Consider the following 23,766-nt stretch of genomic DNA (forward strand, 5'->3'; position numbering starts at 1 on the left):
TATGGATTAACAGAAATGAAAACAATAGAATTTTGCTGTAATTGCATCTGTGGCTTGCTAACAGATGAAGGTAGAAAAGTGTGGGATACCGACTACAGTGCTGCAGCAGCGGAATTTCAAAACAGCACTTATAAAACATGGCTCATACTATATACAGCACTTTGGTATGTAAAAAACTGTACAAAATAGCACACATTTATTTATTAAAATGTAGCAATATTCAATTAATCATCATGCTAAATTTTAATTTTATTTTAAAAATAATTTATCTATAAAAATGATTAACATTTAAATAAAACACACAAAGTTAATCAAACTTGGCTATAAAAAGTTAGAAAACAAAGTTTATCCGGAATTGAACATTGTAAAAATTAAGTTAACTTAATATTATTGTGAGTAATGAGTGAATTATCAGCCAAGACTATGGGTACAGGATAGAGACAGTGCTACAGACGTTAACACAGTTTAACTTCTACCAGCAGTTACTTATAATTTGTTCATTTGTATAATACTCAGAAAAACATTTTATAGTCAGACGGAATGATTTTAATGCTGTAATATAAAAAAATTCATAAAATGGTTAGTTATGTAACTTTCAGTTCTAAAATAAATTTATACCAATAACAACTGCAATTCTTATAATATACTTTTTGTAATCCAAAACTTCAGATAATCGCATTTAGGACATTGCATTCCTAGAGTATTTTTCTTGTCAGAATGTTCAACATGTATATTTTACTTATCTTAGTTATACTATCAATATTAATAAAACAAATCACATTCAAAAAAGTTTATTGCATAATATTTTGTACAAATAATAATTTTTCTAGTTAAAGTCCTACAAGGATGCAACTCATTAAGACATATCATACCATATCTTAACTTTTTGTAAAAGTGAGAATGAACTCAAGTCTAAAATTATTTATTAATTACACTTAAGGAAAAAAGGAACGCATAATTACCTCTTTAGTCATTTTGATTTAAACTGAAAAGTTAACATTTGTTTTGAGTTGAGCAGCTACACTATACACAAACCTGGTATTGAGCAATATAATTTCTTTTCCTCAAATGCCAAGGCTGATAGACTGGCTGTTCCACCTTGGATACAGAGACAGCCTTGTCTGCAGTTCCAGCCTCCAATTCAGGGTATATGTTGTCCAAGTACCAAGAAAAAGACTTGCAGTTGAGACGTTTGCGAAGATTTAATCTTTCAGTTACATCTCCATAACTAGTTTTCAACATTTCTGGTCGCATATTAAATATTTTTTCCTGTAACAAAACATTTTCTTTCAGTTTTAATTTCCAATTATTTATTGTTGGTACAGTAGGATCTGGATAGCTTGAACCTAAATTGTACACTTTCCTCAAAAACAAATTTTTTCAACTATCTATCATTCTCTCTTAAAATTTTCTGTAATATATGGTATAAACATATAATTGAGCGTTTCATAACATATTTTGGTGTAAAATCTCGAGAGGTTACATGTTTTATCAACTAAGAGAAAAATAATTTACTTTTATAAATAAATTTGTATAATGCAGATCCTTTATATCACAGATTAACTACTATGAGGTGAATTTCCTGTGATAGTAACTGAATTTGTTTATCTTATTGAAAAATCAATGAGTCAGATAATGGTCCAAACATGAAACATGATAGTGCACTTTGGTTTATAATCTATAAGACTACATATACCTTCACCGTACAACAAATAACCTACCTACATTGTATTTACAAATCAAACCATCAAACCAAGTTAGGTGTTAAATTTATTAGATGTTATGTAAAATTAACTAAAAAATTGAATAGAATACGTCCGACCTATTAAACCATCCATATTTGAGATATCATATAAAATATACAAAATTTGGTCTCAAAAACATGCTTTGTTTGAATTTGAAGTATATTAACTTCATTCAACGGGTAAAAAACACACCAGAACTTTCAATCAGAACTTGTAGAGAATTTAATTCTGAAGAGAATGATGTGAAACAGGCAATAAACAAACACAAAGTTTAAAAAATGTATGTTTAATTAAATCACATAAGATAGAAAATGTAATATCTGTTAAATGAACGTTCTTCGTAAAAACTAAATATTTTAAAATTTTTACTTCAATCAAGTAAATGATTACAAGAAATTCACAGTATAAAACACTGTAGGTTGAGATACAAGATTTCAAAAATACAGTGTCAATTGAAATACTTTTAGTTTATTGAAAATTGAGAGTTGGCAACACTGCTGCAACAATACCTGAATACAAGTTATCATTGTACAGCTGACCAACAATTCAGCTGTTGCAGTAGCTCGTCTATAAACTTTGGTTTGTGCAGTGTATGTGTATTACTTTTACTTTATTTGTGTTTTTTTTTCACAACAAGATGCCATTTACATTTTCAAATCAACAGTACGCAGATATTGTTTTCATCTATGGTTTTGCCAATGAAAATAGTCGTGCAGCTAAAGATGAATATGAAAGACGATTTCCAAACAGAAGAACACCTACTCACGAACATTTGTTCGTCGGTTTTCAATAACTTATGAACATATGAATCTTTTCCAACCGTTAATTGTTCGAGAGAATGTCCTGTAATACAGCCTGTAAGCGAACAAGATAATAAACCGACATGATACAATGTAGTTTTCAACTTAGCACTCACCGACATTCAAATTAAACATATTTCGTAGTACAGTCTGGAGATCATTGAAAGAAAACAACTTTTATCCATATCACTTACAAAGAGATCAAAATCTTCATCCAGGTGACAGTGCATTAAGATTATAATTTGGTTGATGGGTGTTAGAAAATCGAAATACAGTAGAACCCCTCATATCCGGCCTCGGTTTTACCGCACCTCGGTTTATCCGGCCACTTCCCGGAAGCCAATATCGAAATTTATTTACCACGGCTTGCAGACGCGCAGTTGCACGCACTAGTCTCACACGACTCTTGCGTTATTTTTGTGTATCTATTTGTTTACATTTTCCTGTTTTGTCCTCAGTTGAGCTAATAAGTTTAACCTGTAAACAGTTCGTTGATTATTTCCAGTGCGGTTAGTACAGTACAGTACAATTGTTTTGTTTCGTCAAGTGCTGTGTACTGTAGGTTGGTTTATCCGGCCGAATCGTTATCCGGCCAGGGGCTCGGTCCCGTGGTGGCCGGATATGAGGGGTTCTACTATAATATGTTATCTTCTATGCGTGGACGAATCAATGTTTACTAGATACGGAATTTAGATTTGAAAAATAGTCACCGGTAGTCAACTAAAAATTTTTAAAAATTGTAGAATCAAACCTTCAAATTCGATTTTTGATAAATGTATTGTGTGGTATAGTTGGAGACCAAACGGAAAAAGCATTTTTTCACTCTATTTTTTTGCATTAACACTGGTTTTCTCAAAAATTACTTAACTTATAGTTCTGGAACTTGTTTTATTCAATTTATTAGGTTAAAAACCATAATAAATGACTGAATTTGCCCTTTAATCTACCTTACTAGAATTTTAGGAAGACCTCAATTTACACAGTAAGCTGAAATCCGACGAAATCTTTTGCTAACTGTAACTCGTTAACAAAGCATTTCCGGATCCATATACTTTTTTCATTATTTTTGCATTTAGAATGAGCTCCCACAGTTTCTGCATATCTTTATGAATCAACCTCTATAACTCATTTATTTTTCACATTAAGTGAGACTTGAAATTGAAAAATTTAATTTACGTATTTTTGTGAGGGTTCATGCATAGCAAACCAATATAAAGTTGGAAATTGATAGTTCCAAAATAACTTGTGTCCAAAAATGTCCAGTTTTAGAAAATATATAGTTGTATGGTATTTTTATAACAACAAAATATGTGGTAAACTATTAAACCAATCTAGGGCTATTTCAAAATATAGGTTAGGTTCAAAACAAGTCACTAATATGCTTACTAGCAAAATACTAACACTTCTATCTCAAAAATGTCCAACATGCAGTAAATAACTAGAACAACAATGTGATAAGATAGACTTTGAAGACAAAACACTTTACATCAACATATTTGAAAACACCGATTAGTGAGATAGACTTTGATATGCTTACCAGCAAAATACCAAAACTTTCAAAAACTTGAAATAAAAATCAACAATTACATTTTTCACTTACACAATCAAACTGAACTACAGTATACTTCAGGTAATAAATACAACAAATCATTTCAACACTGGTGACTTAACACATATACTTGAATCAGCTATTGCAACAGAGCAATCAAGAAATCAACATGTTTACTCAAATGCCCAAATTTATTTTTGTGTTTATATGGGAAATCTATGTTCTTTCTTTAATTCGTTTACTATGTTTTTGTATTACTTTAAACCTATAATGACAGCTGCTTGCCTGAAAAGCTCAGCTTGTCTTATTTATTACTATTTGGATTAAAGGTGCAATGCAATGCTAAAATCAGATTGTAGTTTTTTACAACAGATTCTAACTGAATACAAATAAAAAACCCCAATTTATATTATGACATATTAGTTCATGGAAGTAACCAGAATGAGTAATCTTTTAATTGTTCTAGTAGTAATTTTTCTATGACAGTTAAAATAATGAACATAAAAAAGTATAGAAAGTCTTATTTTACGAGGTGAAGTTAGTGCTCATAGATACAATATATAGTATAAGTTCAACATCTAGTCATATCCAAAATATAAAGACCTTATAGTCGTCCATCCAGACATGAGCAACTCGAAGTGAGTTCCTTGTCATCGTGTCCTCTCCGTCAGGAGCTGAGTAAGGTCTCCGTTTACGAAACACGTGACCTACTCGAGAACAAGGTATTATGTGCAGAGATCCCCCACACATCCATATCTGTAAAAACAAACCAATTTGAGTCAAAAGTACTAGAAAATATGAATAATAAAATATCTTCCTCATTTAGTAATAAGCTGGAGAAATTCAAGGTTTGTTCATAAAATAAAAATTCAAGGTTATTTTACAGTTTGAAAAAATATTTAATTTTTAGTTCTAAAATATATTTAGTATTAATATTAAGTTCTAAAATAACATATAATACAATAGTAGATCACAGTAATCTAGACACATTTCTTTTTTAATTATCATTCAAAAACAGTGTATAAGAAACAAAATTACCATAAACTAAAGCTAAAAGAGATAGATACATGTTAGAAAAAGATTGTGTTCATTGTAGTACTGTAATTTAATTTCAAAATTTAGTTAATAATGAAATTCCAAAAGGAATCATGAAGAACAGAATATAATATATTATTAAATCCCAAAAAGAAATGTTCATATAAAAATAAAACACTATATAAGTAAAACATAAAATAGTGGAATTAACACAACCTAATAAAATGTCAGTCATATTTATACATTACAGTGACACATTAGGCTCCTAACACATAATGTGTTATGTAAAATTGTTTCAACAATATATTTTTTGTTTCACACAAAAAAGAACTATAGAATTTGGTCAATTTTTTTAAGATCAAGAACAGGATCAATCTAAACAGAAATGATGTAAGAATTATAATTTTTGTCACCAAACTTGAGATTAGCAAGTGTAGTTTTATTTTGACTCAAGTTTCTAAAGTATCGCTACTATCTGGAACAGCTCTGCAGCTGTAGTCAACCTTTGCGACAGTTCCACAACTAGAACAGATTTATACAACCCATGTGGCAATAGAAAAATAAAAGTAATCGAAAACAGCTTTAAACAGCTTTAACAAGTGTAATAATAACTTCTCTGTAAAAAAATGAGGTGGACTCACACTGGGAAAAAGGCAAACCCTTAACTAACAAATGGTGAACTCTGCTATTGGCTGACAATAAACTACTCACATCCATCAATGCACAATGCTACATAACCAGTACTAAAAGATACTCAAACACAAGCACATTTGTATTTAAGAATGACAATATAGTATTTGTTATTTTGTGTAAAACTTACCTTTAGTACTAAATAATAAATGATCTGTAATAAATGCATTGAATTTATATATTATTATGTATTATGAGCCCATAAAGTCTCACTGAGGTAGCTAGGTGGTTAAATATTGTACTGGTAACAGAAGGGTCAGCATTTCTGTGCAGCCATTGCACCATTTTTTGAGTCATTTCTAATAGACGTGTATTTGCCTAATCCTGATGAACCAACCAATGCGACAATTAAAATTAATAAAAAAACTAATAATAGGAAGCCTGTTTGTTGTGTCTGGCATATTTCGCTGATTTTATCCACAACTCGAGGTGGCTTAAATGGAACTAAAAGGGTTTAAATCAGACAATGATAAGTTGTTATTAAAAAACGGACTTTCCCTTGCAACGGAACTGATAGCCAGAACCACTGCAAATATCACAAACTTGTTACCATATCATAATTGGAAAAACGTGTTACATTTTGTGTTATTGACAGAAGAACAAACAAATAATACGAACGGCTATTAACAAGCCAATATTAATTCATTTACAAACAAACACTCCAATAATAATTTAATTTAATTTTGTGAGACCTTTCATTTTCAATGAAAAATTCATCAGACTATGTGGGTTCACCAGACTAAAATAGAAGTGGTTGAATTATTATTGGAGTGTTTGTTTTTAAATTAAGTAATAAAATTCAATAAGAAAGAATCTTCCAAAACAATCTCAATATTACGTCAAAATTTTCAGGCAAGGTTGGTCTAGTGTCTGAGTGTAAAATTTTACAGATTCACATTACTTACACAATACATAAAATATCAGATTAGAAAGAACTGTATTACATAGTTGTATTTTAATACTTTGTACATAGAAATAAAACTGTTTAAAAAAAGTTGTAAAAGTGCTTAAATTCTAAATGTGTCTAAGAAAACTTACATCCTACCAAAATAATGTGTTTATAACAAATAATTGCTTATGAATTATAGATATCACACTTACCCTAAAAGATATCTCCAAGTTTTCTCCTCCCCAAATATTCATTCCCGGATCATAACTTCCCAAGTCAAAAAAGTACTGCCTGTCCATAGCGAATAATCCTCCAGCCATAGTTGGTGACCTGAAATTTTAATTTCAAACTAGACCAAGAGACAATATGGCAGTCATAAACGTAGTAGTAGCTATTAGTATTATTATTAATAATATGAGCAGATTTATAATAGGATGGATTTTATTTTGTTAATTATTTTATCACAAGAATTGGGTAATGTGAATTCCAACTATTAAACTGATGGGACTAATGTAAAATACATACTTTATGGGTTTGATGAAATCCTCTTCATTCACTAGAGATCCAATAGGAAGATTTTCCCATTTGAAATGTAAACCCCAGTTAAAACCACCTCTCACCAATGGAGATGGTTTGTACTCAAAAGTATCTGCATTTATAATATCAATTATAGGAGTTACAACATTTGTTCGATTTGCAGAAATTGTTGACAGTAAAGGCTCAAGCCACTGAACATTTACTTCAATATGACTGTCCAAAAACACCAAAACCTATAAAAAAAAAAAATAAATCATATGTAGCACACAAAATATATATGTTAACATATTGGTAATTACATTTTTGTTTTTTCCAAAGAGAAAATTAGACAGTGCATTTTTAAATTAATAATATCAATAATCAAAGCAAATCATTGCAATCTTCATATCTAGCTATTGTAAAACCTGTCAATCCGGCCTATGATATCAGACTCTTTTTGTGATGCAGACTGATGACAAAGAATCAAATATTTTGAAACTGTATACAGGGAATTCCACCACATGGGCAAACTCTACCACTTTCCTCCGCCTATAGGCTGGAGGGTTAGGGGCCAAAAGAGTGAGTTATGCACTATTATTATAAACTATGACCTTAGCATAATCGTGACATCATTACTGTTGTGGTGCTCTTTTCTACGTATTTACAATACAAATTAATATCTAGCTTTATCTTTATGCCAATGTCACATTAGGCTGGATATGACAGCTTTTATTGTATTGGTAAAAGAAATTAGTATTGCATCAATCTAAAATGTAAAACCAAAAACACAGCCCATAAATTATTAAACTATTAAATATATTGCGTTTTAATCAAAAAATACTTTAACTCCAATGTCAATGAAAATTAATAAGGCTCATTTATTAAATTAACCCTTTTAGTGCTATAGCATCTACGTCGTAGACGCAGCGTATTTTTATATATATTGGTTCAGTTTATGCAAGTTACTGGCTGCAAACGATGACAGTTCATCCAAAAGCCATAGAGTAACGATATTTGTATATTTATTTGGCGACGACCAGCTGTTTATACGTCATTGGCGTGAAATAAAAAGGTCAGTTCGGATGTTTACGTTGCGAGCGAACTAACGCTGTGCTTTGTTTACTCTGTTTTATCTTATTTTATCCATTAAATTGTGTTATAATTGTGAAATACTACTTCATTAGTATTCCAAATCATTGCATTACTTCATTTTTCATTTGTGTTTTCCGTGTGTGTTATATTTTACTAAGTTACAATGTTTAATAAGAACATTGCAGATTATGATTAGTTACTTCACCTTTTTTATAGTTTTATTACTGAATAAAACAATTATTAAGGTAAACAAGTGTTAACTGTGTTTGAATTTCTTCTTTTATAAATAATAATAAAGTTAGTAAAACATTTATGCTAATAATAGTAAGTGTATTACTTTTTTTCTTGAGCATTTCAAACATTAGGCCTATATGTAGGGCAAAATTTGGCGCGGACAAGTTATTATATTTTTAATCCACACTTCTTATTTGTTGTGTAAAAATAAAATCAAATATATGTAATTTGTTTAGTTTTAGTTGCTCTTTCCGATGGTAGTCTCAGAAAAATAATATAAGATTGTTTACATAATAAAATTGTATGCCAAAGTGAAAAAGAATTATAAAAAACATTTATATTATAAAGAAAATTTTTTTATAACAATCCAAATAAGTACAAATGTATGTTTTTGTATTTATTTCGGTGTATTGTTTAATTATCTTCAATACAAAAAAAATTTAATAAGATGTGACCTCAAATAAGGAAATAGTAAAGAATTTACTAAAACTCTGCATATATGCACTAAAATGCATAGCACTCTTGGGTATGGCAATGTGCAAGACCCCTTAGCACTAAAAGGGTTAAATCTAGTTAACTTTAATTTACAATAATTTTTTCAATGTGCTGTACTAAATTTTGTATGTGAACAAATACATTTTGTGCTTCCATGTAAAAACCTTTTACTTGAAAGTTTTTAATCAGTTTCATAAAATAACTTTGATAGTGGTCACAAAATAATATTAATATTATGAACATTTGTCTCTAAGAATACACATAATAAAAAAAAACTTTAGGCCAAATAAAAAAAAGAACCTAAGTTTAGTAAAAAAAAAAAACACTTTGAATGACCGAAGTGGTGTGCTGACAATGTTCATACCAACCAAATTTTGGCCAACACTATTCAGTCCAAATTATTATCCTATGACATTAATTAATGAGTTTATTTAATGTTTTGAAATTAAAATATGTTTATAAACTAAGGAAATCGTGTTGACAATACTATTAATCTACTATACTACATACAAATACCTCGCCAGTTGCTAATTTTGCTCCTTCTAGTCTTGCTCGAATTAAGCCTTCACGCTGAGAGGTTCGATGAAGTAACACCTTGTTTTTATGAGGAATGTTTTCACCAATATACTTCTCAACCTTACTGTAGAGCCCATCTGAATCCAAAACATCAACTATATATATACCAAGTGTTAGTAAGATAACCTAATACTAAAGGATTAAAGAAAATCATTTACTGTTATTTGAGTGTTAAACCCAGCAAACAAATAAATGATTAATATGACACAAAGATAAAACTGACACAAATTTAAGAGAATGTTAGAAGAAAAAGAAATCGCTATTAAAAGTCAACGCAATACACAGTACTTATAGATTTCTAACTGTATTTTATAAATAAAACATTATATATCTGAAAACAACAGAGCCTTAACGCCCACGTGTCCTCCTTTTAACACAGATGTATGACTAGTAGGAAAATGTACTTGCCCTTCCTTATACTCTAGTATTATCCCTTTTTAACCTTTAAAACTTTAAAACTGTGAATTAAAAGAGGCCATAATCTAGAAAAACAACAATAACTTGAAATGGCTCTTTAATTAATATATTTTGGTGATCTAGAAAAGAATAAAGATATTTAAATAGGTATTGATTAAAAATGAAAGCTCATAAATATGTAACGTAATTGTAAAGTGATATAAAAATACATGAATCTTTTGAATTATTTATAATTTGGGATATTTTTATACGAATATTTATTAATATTCACATAATTTTCTAATACAATTATAAATGTATATCAGATTAACAAATACAAACATTAATTACATTATTCTTGTAAATAAAACATATTATGCAATTGAAGTAAAACTTAACCCATTAAGCGTCATGAAAAATTGGACCTGATCCTTGATAAAGTTACAATTTTTTTAAATTTCCAATGTGTAAAGTTAAATTTATTTTCATTTTTGTATGTCAAAATAGAGTTATTTAATGATAAATAAAATTTGTTTAGCCCTTATTGGATTTCCTAGGCTAATTTTTAACTTTTGAGAATATCGTAGAATAGCAGTGTAGTTGTCACTAATTTTTTTATCATTTATTAAGTAAATAGGGGAATGAAACACAGTTTTACAGATAAACATATACTATATTACAAACTAATAAAATTAGAAAAATACATAAGTAGACAAAGAGTGTTTATTTGGTGGCGGGCTGTCACAACTGGCATTCCGCGCGTCTCCCGCAAGCCACTGTTATCGCGTGGAATTTGAACCTTCTTATCGCTCAGCAACCTGTAGGACGGCCTTGCGGGGCTTGAATTATATTTCTTGCTTTCTGATAACATCCTTATGACCGTAGTAAAATATGAAAAAGTTTGGGGTTGACTAAGTAATTGCTCAGAATTACCAAATCTTCAAATTCCGAATCGTCTGGATTCGGCATTCACACGAATAATGGTAAATAAACACTGGACACTGCTGTATATAATATGAATCATTTACTTTAAAAAGAATAGGACACAACAGAAAATTAGCGATAACCGAAATACATGTGCGTGTACCGGACGCTTCTCACTAACTAACTGGCTAGATGCCTTGACGGGAGCTCCCGTCAATGACTTTGTGAAAGGCGCGGGGCCACGCCCGCTAGACAGTGTTTGGCCAATTAGAAGCCACTGCCACTCCCACTGTAATAGAATTCGAGACAGGGCAACCCGTCTGTATGTCGCATGACTACTAGAACCATCTAGCAGCAAAATATTCAACTAACATAGCAGTAAGAAAATAAAGAATGTAAAACGCGGATCCACGGCAATAACGTTTTGAGCTTGTAGTGGCCCTCCGCGGATCCGCGTCAATAACGCTGGAAAGGTTAAGAGAATCTAATAGGTAGGAAGTGACTATCAAAATTATCAGACTCCTTTTTCTGTGTACAAGTCATAACATGTTTGTCATCGCCTTAGAAATTACAGTTGCTCCTTACGTCCTCTTGCAGTAATAAAGTTAATTACAATATAATTTATAGATTGTCACATTATTAATATCATCAGAATTAAATATGTATCTCTTTATTATTAAATATATTTTAGTTGTTGGTGCTTCAAGTATCCCAAGGACAATTCATTACTATTCTGCATAGATCAATTATAAAGAAATTGTTACCATTCATTTTAAAAATTACAATAACCAATATTTAAATCTTTTTTTTTTGTTTAGGCCTTGCTGTCGAAAGGTCTCACTGGAAAATAGTTTTAACCCCTCCAGGGTCAACTTACTGTAGCCTTAGATTGCCTATTATTCATGTGTTGGGGTAAAACATTTTTTTGACCAAAACTACTCAATTTGATTTTAAATTGCTTACCTGTCACGGAAAAATGGAAATCTATCCATAAATAATTTTTCCCACCTTTTTTTGTGTGACAGACCAGTATGCGTATATAAGCGTCATTGACCCTTTCACGAATTGACATGCGTATATAAATATAATATTGATGTTTAGGTTTAGCGTAATAAAAATATTTTATGATTAAAAACAAGTATGTAATACATGATTAGAGTTAACATACAAAACAAATAATGTTAAAAGTAATCATATAACAAAGGAGATTGGGTGGGATGTAGGAATAAAATATTCATGACTTATTCTAAGGCAACGTACATTATAAATTTTATCTACATCAATTCAATAGGTATGATCGAGTATGAAACAATCTAACAACTTCAGTTCAGTACGCCGAGTGGAGAGCGACTCAGTAAACAAAGAGGCAACCGACAATGACCTTCATTCAGTTGCCGCTAAAGCCCCCCCCCTCAAACAGCTCAAGCCACTCCGGCACCACCAACCCTCCCCCCACCATACTGCCGCCAAACTACTTATATTATGTTCCCGATTAGCTGGAATAGCTGACAACTGCAAACAATAAGGATATTCACAAACATGATTATGCGTATATACACGCATTTGACGCTTGGCCAAAATAAGTGTATGCGTAAATATACGCATATGACCCCCGAGAAAAGTTAAGTTAGGCGTATATAACCGTCATTGACCCGGGTAGGGTTAAGTGTTGGTTGTTGTGATTTTTAAAATGACTGATTACAATATAAGAAATTAATATAAGATCCATCTTCAGCATTAAACAAAATTACTAATTGTACAGAAAGTTACAATCATCATTTTGTTATTCTGGTAGATCCTAATCATTGAATAAGATTACACTTAACTCAAATTTGTAAATGTATAAAAATACTACAGAATGAATTCAAATTATCGGAATGCATGCTCATATTTATACATTAAGTGTATAAATAATATGTGGGTTGTAATAAATAACTACCTATATATGTTCAGTCTTGAAATAATAGATTGTGAATGGCTAGGGGCAAAATTTACACAGGAAATGGTGTTTATATATTATCATTACAACAAGTTAAAAGCATCTACCTAATTGAAAAAGCTTACTAACACTCACCTATATCACTGTAATCATCGATTAATATGATTTCATGTAAAAGGTGCACAGGAGTCCTATCTAGAATGCTGTGGATAGAGCGTGCTAGAGTATCCAGCTGCTCATTGTAGAAGCAAATTACTATACTTGCATTTGGTAATGTATTATTGTAAGTCTGGGACTGACACCTGTGAATCAAATGAATACAGTCAAACCAGCACTTATAGTCACCATCCTTATTTAACAATACTCAAAACTGCTTCAAAATGTATGTACATAGGTTCATATCAAAGCACTAACATCCTTAAATGTAACAGTTTTATATTTCCACAAACCTTTGAATCCTTACAAGGAAGGTATTTAACTCCTAGAACACCAATGCCTGAAGTGGTATTCAAGGAATACATACCTCTAGGTTACTTCTTAGCACAACAAAATATGTTAAGAATATAATGTAACTGGAGCACTGAGAAGACAGCAATATATTAACCATAGTCAACATGTTAAACTACAATATCTCTCTAGCTTCAGTATTATTATTAATATGCCACTGGTGTAATAGCAAGTATGAGTACAAAACAGTTGAAAGATGTTTTCTTTTGTTTGTATAGATAAGAGGGATAATTCTATACGTTTCTGTCTGTACTAGGCCACACTGATAGCCTAAAGGTACTCCTTTAAGTACTATAATACTTTGTGAATAAATCAGTGGGTACTCCACACACACATTAGTTAAAAAAAATCACAACTCACAATAGCAAGCATTTTCAAGTATTATTCAGTATATCTTTTGCTATTTGATACTCAAAATCAACTAATGTATTTTATTTTTAAATAAGATGATTAGTTTTAAACAGAATTATTAAATTAATAAACACTATAACCAGTGTATTTTGTATTAATGATTGCATTGAATAACTGAGGGTTATGAGAAAGATCAAGACAATGTAAAAAAATTATTTAGGTAACATTTTGCATTAAAATGCTGTTAAATATTTGTACATTTTAAGGAATACTAAATGTTAATTTTTCACAATTATTTTTATTGGAACATTATTGTTACTTACTACATGCTGTGTTCAAAATTTTCACAATTGCACAAGCAACATTCCTAATATTTTAGATTCTTTCAAGTTAAGACAAGCTGCCTGTTATTAAAAGACAAAAACAAAACAAGGACATAATTTTAGAAAAAAATATAAACTTAACTCTACATTGGAGTTCTATTAATAAATTATCAAGAGATGTTTTTATACTCTTTAATGAATGTGATACTTAAGTTTATTAAGCTCTGTTGTTTCATAGTGGTTTTTACTCTTTGTTTGAAGGTTATTTTTGACGATGGAAGGATTGTGAAGGAAACAGGATTTTTCCGGACATTTGCCATCGTTCAGTGAAACAAGAAATCAGTAACACTACGTTTCGAGATCTGCAATCTGATCTCTTCTTCAGGTAAATAACTAACATAATTACAAACTAGGTTAAAATAAACAAATCTTACCAAAGCGTTGTGGCACGCCTAGGTCAGGAATCACAACCACCTATACTAGTTTTTTAGTAACACTAGTGTTTTTGTATAGTTTTTTATTAAGTGCATGGTTATAGAGTTAGTGAAGTTGACAAATAACATGGTGGTTGTGATTCCTGACCTAGGCGTGCCACAACGCTTTGGTAAGATTTGTTTATTTTAACCTAGTTTGTAATTATGTATTATGTTAGTTCTTTACCTGAAGAAGAGATCAGATTGCAGATCTCGAAACGTAGTGTTACTGATTTCTTGTTTCACTGAACAATGGCAAATGTCCGGAAAATCCTGTTTCCTTCAGTGGATTTTAGCTTGCTTACATTTTTTCTCTCAAAGTAACAGACACTGGAATGATAAGGAAATTTTGATAGCTGTTGTGATGTTTGAGTTGCTTTATAAGTGTTGCTCATAAATAATTTAAAAAATATATTGAGGAGTAGCATTCCTGAAATAGCTATCCATTTCAAAGGCATACGCCATTAAAAATCTTCCTTACCTTTTTATTATGAATTTGATAAAATCTTTTTTACAGAATGCTCATTTTTAAATAACAATTTGTTGTGGTGTTGAGTAAATGTTTGGTTTTACATGTGATAAGTCTAACAAAACTTCAATAAAACCATAATAGTTCGTCATTTTATAAAACTCATTGTAAAGAAATCAGTATGTATCATGATAAGGCAATATAAATATTCAATTTTATATAAATTTTTGAAAAATAGTTTGCAAAGTAGCAAAAAATAAATGTGTCACTGTGGACGTTTAGCATTGTCACTTTCAGGGTTAAACTAAACGTAATCAGTTGTAGCACAACGACTAGACTTTCTATAACTTTGCCGGCTGCGGCAAACAATCCCCCCTACCTCTCTCTAGCTGTGGCTCTGACAATAGGAATTGTTCATAATAATGGCAATAAGATTGCAGATCACTGGTAGCTCAGGTCTCAACACATTAAAAATAATCATAACCTAAAACAACTTTGATACTATTTACTGTAGACTGTCAGATATGTATGTACGACATAAAGCCATACCTGAGTATGTAGTGTCAGCTAGATTTCATCTGAATGGATACTGAGGGAAAGGTATAAAATCAACTTGATAGTTAAGGTATTAATAATGATTGGTATGTAGATAGATGTTAAAAGTTGCAATCATCAAAACAATAATTTAAACCTCTTCATTCTCTTATGAGTAAAGCAAAGGATTCTGTTAATTTTAAGAGTTCATTCAATATTTATCTAAAGATAACATTTGTTCCTTATTTATTTTAAAATAACTTAAACAAAAAAATAACTTACAATTTATGACGAGTATCTGGTACTTTTCTGTGATAATTTAGATTTCGACTTGCTAAAGCATTAAAGCCGAAAAGCTTATAGCCCTCATCTCGAATTCTTAAGTCCTCTGCAGTTTTAACATAGCCTAAGGTGGCTAAATCTGTAACAAAATGTTTAAAATGTATTACTAGCATGGCATAAATATTTCATGTGCAAAGTAGTGTCCAATTTCTCTCGGGCCACGAGTATTTTTGGGTCTATTTGTTCAAGGCGGGCAAAGTCGCCAGCTCGGCCTGTCTGTTCAGTCCCCTAACATTGCAGACACAGCGCAGCACATGTTTTTCGAATGCAACAGGTGGCATGTGCATCTCTGCTGAGATCGGCTTCTCGGCTATGCTCAAAGAAGAGGACACCTGGAACTGTGTGAAGCACTATGTTCAGTGTGCATTTTGGGCGAAAAAGGTTGACCTCGATCGGCCTTAACTCTCTGATTGCCCCGATGAGGAAAGCCCTAATGGCGTAATTTCACAGGCCTAGTCCAAAGTAATGTGCTGAACAGTGCCAGGCTAGTGTCCTTGGTGATGAGGGGATTTTTTAGCCGGTAGTCCATGGAACAATGAGCCTGTGAGAGTGCGGTATTATTGAGTGGACAATAAGCCTCTCAATGTGCGTAAAAAGCATTTAACCATCTTCCCAAAAGAAATGTGCAAAGTAGTATATGATAAATAAGCTAACAACTTCTAATTGGTTTTCATGAAATTTGAATATTAATAGTATAATGGAAGACAGTTAAAAAGATGTAGAGTTATTACTGTTATCTCATTATAGAGAAAATATTGTTACAATACTTTTCAATAACCTAACACCAAAATAACGTGATCAATATGTATTACGTTTCAGTAATAAAAACTTCAGAGAATTACATAAATGATCCTAATACCTATATTCAAATTTATGTTGCAGTAAATATGTTTATAGTTAATCATACAAGATGTGTGCAGTATTACAAAATAAAACACATAACATCTATAATCAGGTGTCCGTAGCTTAATAGTCTGACATTGAATTAATATATTAAAATGTTAATTGAAATAACCTATCACTTTTATTTACATTATTCTCTAACGACTCGTACCTATTATGAATTGTAACGCAACGTATTGATTTCGATTGGCTAACAGCCATACTATCACAAAACAACGCAACGTTCTACTCAGTTTGACCAGATTAACGGCATCCAGAACTTTGAGGGTCGACTGTTAAACCAGTCTCAAATCACTTTTCCATGAGTCTGCGAACTGTTGATTTATCCTAGAGTTACAAAGTTAAAGAGCTAGAGTTAAAAGTCGCCTGGTAGTAGCCGCATAACTCTCTCCACTCTGATAAAACATGTTGACAATTAACACATGTAGGACACAAGTACAGTTCGAGGACTTTAGCTGCACGAGTGTGTGGTGATAGGCGGGAGGGGTGGCGGGGTAGCATTATGCGCTGCGTCCTGAAAACATTTCTTGTGACTCATGGGTAAAACCCTCCTTTCAGGAATCGTATTGGCCCAAACACCGAACAAATTAGACACCAAGACCTACATCAACACAGCACCCGTAATGCATCAAATTTTAATCTACCATCCCACAAGCTCAGCCTATACAGAAAAAAACCATCTTACATAGGAGCACTCTACTACAATCACCTACCAGAAGACTTAAAAAGAGAACCACCACACCACTTCAAGAGAAGTCTGACTGAATGGCTATCTACAAAACCATTCTACAATGAAAAAGAATTTTTGGACTCACTTATTTAATGTAAACTTTTAAGTAACTTTGACGCCATGTACTGATCTCTATGATTATGTCAATAAAGAATATTGTCTATTGTCAAATAACTCATCACACTCGCTAAAATCAGTCTGTTCTGTGACAGTGCTAATTGTGGTGGAATCAAATAATAAGAGAATACCAAATAATAGCGATAATAGGATTTATCCTTGTTTTTCAGTTGTTATAGTGTTGTTTAACGTGTTTTTGAAAATAACGTATTTGTCAATACTAATCTGCAAATCGAAATTGTGAGTTTAAAGTTGTTAAAGAGATTGTTGCGCCTTCATCTCAGCAGCTAGCACGTAAATGCAACCCGCCACACAGGTAGCGTTTATTTGTTGAAAGGTAGTATTTGGGACCTACGAGCACAGCTAAATTCCTCCAACTGTAGACTTATCCATGGTTAGACACAAAATGCAAGATAGAAATACCAACTGTGTCAACAGTTAGAATGTTCCCAGAAATAGAAACGAGGTCAAATATTGCTGCCAATCAATTAAGGAAATTTTACCAGCCATTTCAAAACCAGTGCTCTTCTGGAATCACTCTATATAAATCTGATTAATTATTAATTGCTGTCAATTTGTCAGGATGACTAAATATTACTTAATCAATTGATTAGATTTTACGTTTATTAAAAGCTTAAACATGGAACTACTTATCAACCATATTTACACACCAAATTTGGTCATTGGCGACCACAGACAAAAAAATCAAATACACATCCCATAGGAACAACTTCTGTTAAAAACATGATCCAATGACCAGACCCTGAAACTACCATGCTTTTACAAATTATAGAAACACGTAATGAACAGATAATATGGACAATATTTGTCTTTACAAAAACCAATTTTTCATTCAGTGACTCTGAATAGATAGATATTTTCACAGTAAATCAAAATTAAAGCTTTTACACCCACAACACTTTATTTACACATATAATGAAGTAAGTATAAAATAAGTTACCACATATACATCTGAAATTAGTATAAATAAATGACATAATAAACAATAACAATCGATTATAGGAAAATTTTAATTAGCTATTGTATGCAAAACACAAATACACGAACTATAGCAACAATATACTTTACATTATAAATCTCACCTTTATCAATTTCTATTCTGGGTTTAATTATTTCTGGTTTTAATTTATTTATAAGGGCTTCACTGTTTTTATATTTATTTTGAGGATAATATTTACTCATTGATCTTTTGAGCTTCTTTTCATCATTTTCATAAGGAATAACAATGTCATTGTGAACAAAGTCTTGATGCAAAGGTGAAGGTTTTCTTGTAGAAGAGAAATCAGATGTGCTGTGAGTCAGTCTCCAATACAGATATAAACTTATTGACCAGGTCACAGATGCAAACAGTATACCAAACATAAATGATCTGAACCTCTTAGATGAAGACGCAACCACCATTGTGCTGAAACCAAAATGAACTTATTATGAAAGCGGTCTAATATATAAAGACTAAAACAACTATACAAAATAAGACGCCTATACCCTAAACACAAATTCACACAATATAATAAATAAATTGGAATGATTTTATTATAAGGTTTCTAACTAGACTTATTAAGGTAAGTTTTGTATTCCATGTGATATTGCTATTATTATGTACCTAGTATATACTATGTGTGTTGGAGTTATTTATCACATATTCCACATCATTATATAACAAAAGAGGTTCATTGAGTAGAATAGGTGGTAATAGGTTTATAATAGAATTTTGACCACAATAACCAGCATGTTATTGTAGTTATAAATTTATGTTGGACTATTAATGAGATTACATTAGTCATAAGTGTATTATAGATACATTTAACCTCTTACATACTATAACATTCAATTTAGAAAGTGTGAACAATCCTAAAATAGCTGATTTTTCATAAACTACTCACTTTGAAATAAATTAAATCCCCAAGATTTACAAAACACAAAAACTGTCTTAAAAGAGTTGAATAAAAAACACACCAACAAAAATTTAGTGGGATTTACAACGGTGAACTTGCATTCTTGTAATTCGTTTTTCACAATAATGAAGTTTGCCATGATGAAGGTTTGCCACTGCAATTAACTTTTGATCAGACACCAATGTTTATTATGTTATTTATAACTATTTGTTACAAGATTATTGATTAATGTATAGTCATACGAGTGATTAATAAAAAAAAAGAAAACTGGTATTGAATTATGATGGTAGTAAAATACTTAAGCAATAATAAACAAATACCTTACTGCAAATCTTACATTTGACCTATTTGAAATTAGTTGAGTTGTTTATTCACCCATTCTACCAGTGATGACAGTATCATGGGTACTTTTGTATTATTCAGAGGCCATATTTTTTGTGTAGTATTTCTTACTGGGGATCTAAAAGAGCTACATTAATTAGAAAGAAAACACTTTTCTTCACTTACTGTGAAAAGTGCATGTCATTATGGCGATCGATTCTTGGAGGCTATTTTGGAAATAAATCTTTGCATTTAGAGCTATAAAAAGGATATAGTAGAAGAGATCTTTCTGAATAGAATGGTGTTTGTTTGAAGGCTCTAGCGTAATCCAATCCAGAAATAATCGATTTAATGCTAACGTCTGCAAAGCCAAAGATCACCAGATTCTCATGAACAAAAATGGCTGCCATGCATAAATGGTGAAAGATAACATTCTTTAAAAATCACTTTTGAATCTCTTATGAGTATGGTATAAAAACATAAAAAATTAATATTTTAAAATGGTCAAGCAACCAATTTAATTTTTACTAAATCACTTCATATTAACCCACACTGAAACAGAAATTTAAGAGGAAATTAGGTCAAAATTAGACAACTTTTATGAAAGGGGTTCATGGTACCCTCCAAAGTGCAGGATTCGGGGAGTAAAATATACATTGCAGGTAGTTTATATAATCATAAATATTGATTATTCAAAGATTGTGGTGGTGGCTTCTTGTTAGGCTGCAGTATAGCAAGTAGCCACCAACATAATCAAATCAGGGTACCATATCATCAATTAGAAATACCTAAACTATCAAATACAAAAACTTTGTAATTATAGTTATATACAACTGATTATCACTAGCTCTTTTTAATGTTCTAAATAATAATATTAATACAAATTATTTCAAAGTAAAATCATTTGTATGATATTTGAGTAATGGCCGCAAAGTACAATAGCGATGTACAAGTGTTATTTGTGTCACAAGCTGTCCGACACATTTATCTTTCAAAATAGTATAAAGTAATTGAATTGTACACTGGTTTGTTAATTACATTTTATAAATGCACATACGAGTGCATGGCTTTATATTCATCATTAAATTATTACTTTGTTATATATAAAAACAGCTGATCTATACTATAATTTTAAATATCTATAACCTAATTTGGTTTGACAATTTGGTTTTGGTAGTTTAGATAATCATGAATATCAATGATTTAATTGTGGAGATGGCTGCTTATTAGACTTCAGCCCATGAGAACATACCTGCATTAAAAAAAATTTCATAATGAGAAATTGGCTAATCAGCAGAGCCTGGGATCACCCAATAGCCTGATATTTTCTTTTCAGGAATTCAAATATAGTATCCTACTTTTCTAGGGGAGACTTTAATAAGCAACCTACACTCTTTATTCAATTGCTGTTATCGAATAATTCAATATATTATCCAACTTTGATGTATTTAAAATTCATACAAGAGTTTATAATCAAGAGTTATAATAAATTACAGTAATAATAAGACATATCTAGGTACTTTGGGATTATACCGACCACACCCAGACATGAATCGTTATTTCACATTTCGTTTCTACTGATTACTAGATTAGCGTAGAACAATATTTCGTCAATATAAAACAGGAATTGTCTTATCGCAAACCCCTCCCCATCCTCAGACAGAGGTCAAAGTCGAGCGTCTAGTAGATAACGTGATTGCAGAGTCTCGCCGCCCGTTCAGCTGGTGCATCGCTTTGTTGTACTTCCGTGTTTTACCTCTACATTTCTCCAAACACAAAAATTCAACAAAAACAAACATTTACCAAACTAAACTCTTTATTAAAAAAACACTAAAAACTTGTTTTTATTCTTGATCACATTCCGCCACCCAATATGCGAGTGCCTCCGGCCATCAGCGCGGGCTTTGGCAGCACCATCAGCGCGGGCTTTGGCAGCACCTTCGGTGCTGCCAAAGCCCGCGCTGATGTCGACGAAAGAAAAACATCCCTCGAGATAGTACCTATCAGTAAAATATCAAATTCTAGAGGGGCTAATCAGAAATATAAATTGAATTGTAATGGAAAGGCAATTATGTACCGTGCAAATCACGTGATGCCGCGCGGTCTGCCGTAATCAGGATTCTCGAGAAAGATAAGATAACAGCGACAACAATAACGATCACAATACCTGGAAATGCTTGTAAGTTTGTAATTTTGTAATTGAAGAGTTGTTTTTTCGTTCTATCATGTTTGTTTCTATAAATTTCTATTTTTGTGTTCTTCATACTAGTGTGGTCGGTATAATCCCAAAGTACCCATATCTACATTACACTTTTAAATACATAAATTTTACAATAACATTACAAAACAACAAAACCAACTATGGCCTAGACTTAGGAGATATCAAAGAAACCTTACAATATTTATAATTTTCCCAGCTTGATATCAATAAGTAACAGCTATTGTATATGGAGGAAAGAATTCTCCCCATGCATTACCAGCAGCCAAAACCACATGTTGAAGCCACGTAAACAAATCTCGTCACTTGTGAGAAATATCCGACATATTCCTCATATTCATCGAAATTTTCAAAGTCTCAAAATATAAGTTACTTCTTATTGTTTACATTAAAATTACTATAACTAATAAGTTGAAATCATATGCTAAGTTAAATAAATTGTAATTTAGAATTAGGGTAGGGTACGATAAGCGGACCCGGTTTTTTATATCTAAATTGGCAAACGATATTAGCCTACTTAATCATAACCATCGATATAATAAATCGATACTGATTAACTATTTTGAACTATTAACTTACATAGTCTATATCAACATCTGTAAACACTTTAAAATAATAGACGTAGGGTAATATTTCAATTTTACATAAGTAATTTTGATTATTAAAAATGGCAGTCAATTTTAGAAAACTACACGACATTGCTTTGAAAGATGATAAGACATTTTTGTGGCTTTAACATGTTGGACTCGTACCGAAAAACCCATTATGTGAAATTTGTGGGAAGGAAACTGCAACTGTGAGAGGAGCAAATATGGTCGTCTTGGGTTTTCCTAATTATTGTTATAATAATTTGTTTGATCACTGTAAATATTAAATTCATATTTTAAACATATGATTGTTATTGAGGACTATAGATACTTTTATATCGATTGATAATCTAGGATTTGAGATACGAATATTAGGTATCGATGACTACATTCTTCGATATAAAAAACCGTTCCGCTTATCGCACCCTACCCTACAATTATCCTTCGGATAAAAACAATCGATTAACGAGTGTAGGCCAGACTGCTTATTAAAGTCTACCCCTTTTCTATTATTCAAATTAATGTTTAAGTAACATATCTCAATATGAAAAGATTTAGAGATAATAATGTAACAGTATGCAATTAGAAATTGAATGGGTTTAATTTTAAATCAAGATTACGCCTAAAATAAATGTCACAAAACAGAGAGATACCTATATTCACTTAGTCTTTTTAAATACACAACAAATTTAAACTGTTTAATATCACAGTTAAACTCACCTACTCTTTAAACATGAACTGTATATAAAATCAGTATCATCCAATTCCCAATAATTTTTGCATTTCAACTTGGATTGTACTGTCTACTAGTTCAGGCATAACAAGGACTAAGTCGTAGACCTAGGTTAAAGTTCCTTTTGTTGGGATACGTATGTTTCCATATGTTACAGAAATTCATTATCGGTCAAATATATCTTGAAGAATATAATAGTACGGTGAAATATATGTGTTAAATTTGTCATTTAGTTCCCAAAACCTTTTGTTAGACTTAAGTTTTTATGCAATAATAATGAATATACATTATTAACATACTATCTAGTAACAAACACAACATCACACAATAACATTACACAACAGACGACAGATGATTGAACT

At 31.3% G+C, this 23,766-nt stretch overlaps 1 protein-coding gene across 3 annotated transcripts; it reads right to left on the minus strand.

Moving 5' to 3' along the window:
* Positions 1 to 1,008: 1,008 nt before the first annotated feature.
* LOC124360476 (polypeptide N-acetylgalactosaminyltransferase 11-like) lies at positions 1,009 to 23,766 on the minus strand. 3 transcript variants are annotated; one of them, XM_046814140.1, is made up of 9 exons: positions 23,396 to 23,766; positions 18,733 to 19,055; positions 15,820 to 15,958; positions 13,016 to 13,182; positions 9,562 to 9,716; positions 7,234 to 7,478; positions 6,921 to 7,038; positions 4,698 to 4,850; positions 1,009 to 1,269 (listed from the first exon to the last, which is right to left on the minus strand). In XM_046814140.1, the coding sequence occupies exons 1-9, from the start codon at positions 23,404 to 23,406 to the stop codon at positions 1,024 to 1,026; spliced, it is 1,557 nt and encodes a 518-aa protein (XP_046670096.1). In that variant the 5' UTR covers positions 23,407 to 23,766; the 3' UTR covers positions 1,009 to 1,023. The 3 variants fall into 3 exon arrangements, with proteins under 3 accessions (XP_046670096.1, XP_046670097.1, XP_046670098.1); XM_046814141.1 differs by having other exon boundaries at positions 23,392 to 23,766; XM_046814142.1 differs by having other exon boundaries at positions 9,562 to 9,698; positions 23,396 to 23,765.

The sequence above is a fragment of the Homalodisca vitripennis genome, chromosome 4 (genome assembly GCF_021130785.1).
Source record: "Homalodisca vitripennis isolate AUS2020 chromosome 4, UT_GWSS_2.1, whole genome shotgun sequence".
NCBI lineage: Eukaryota > Metazoa > Arthropoda > Insecta > Hemiptera > Cicadellidae > Homalodisca > Homalodisca vitripennis.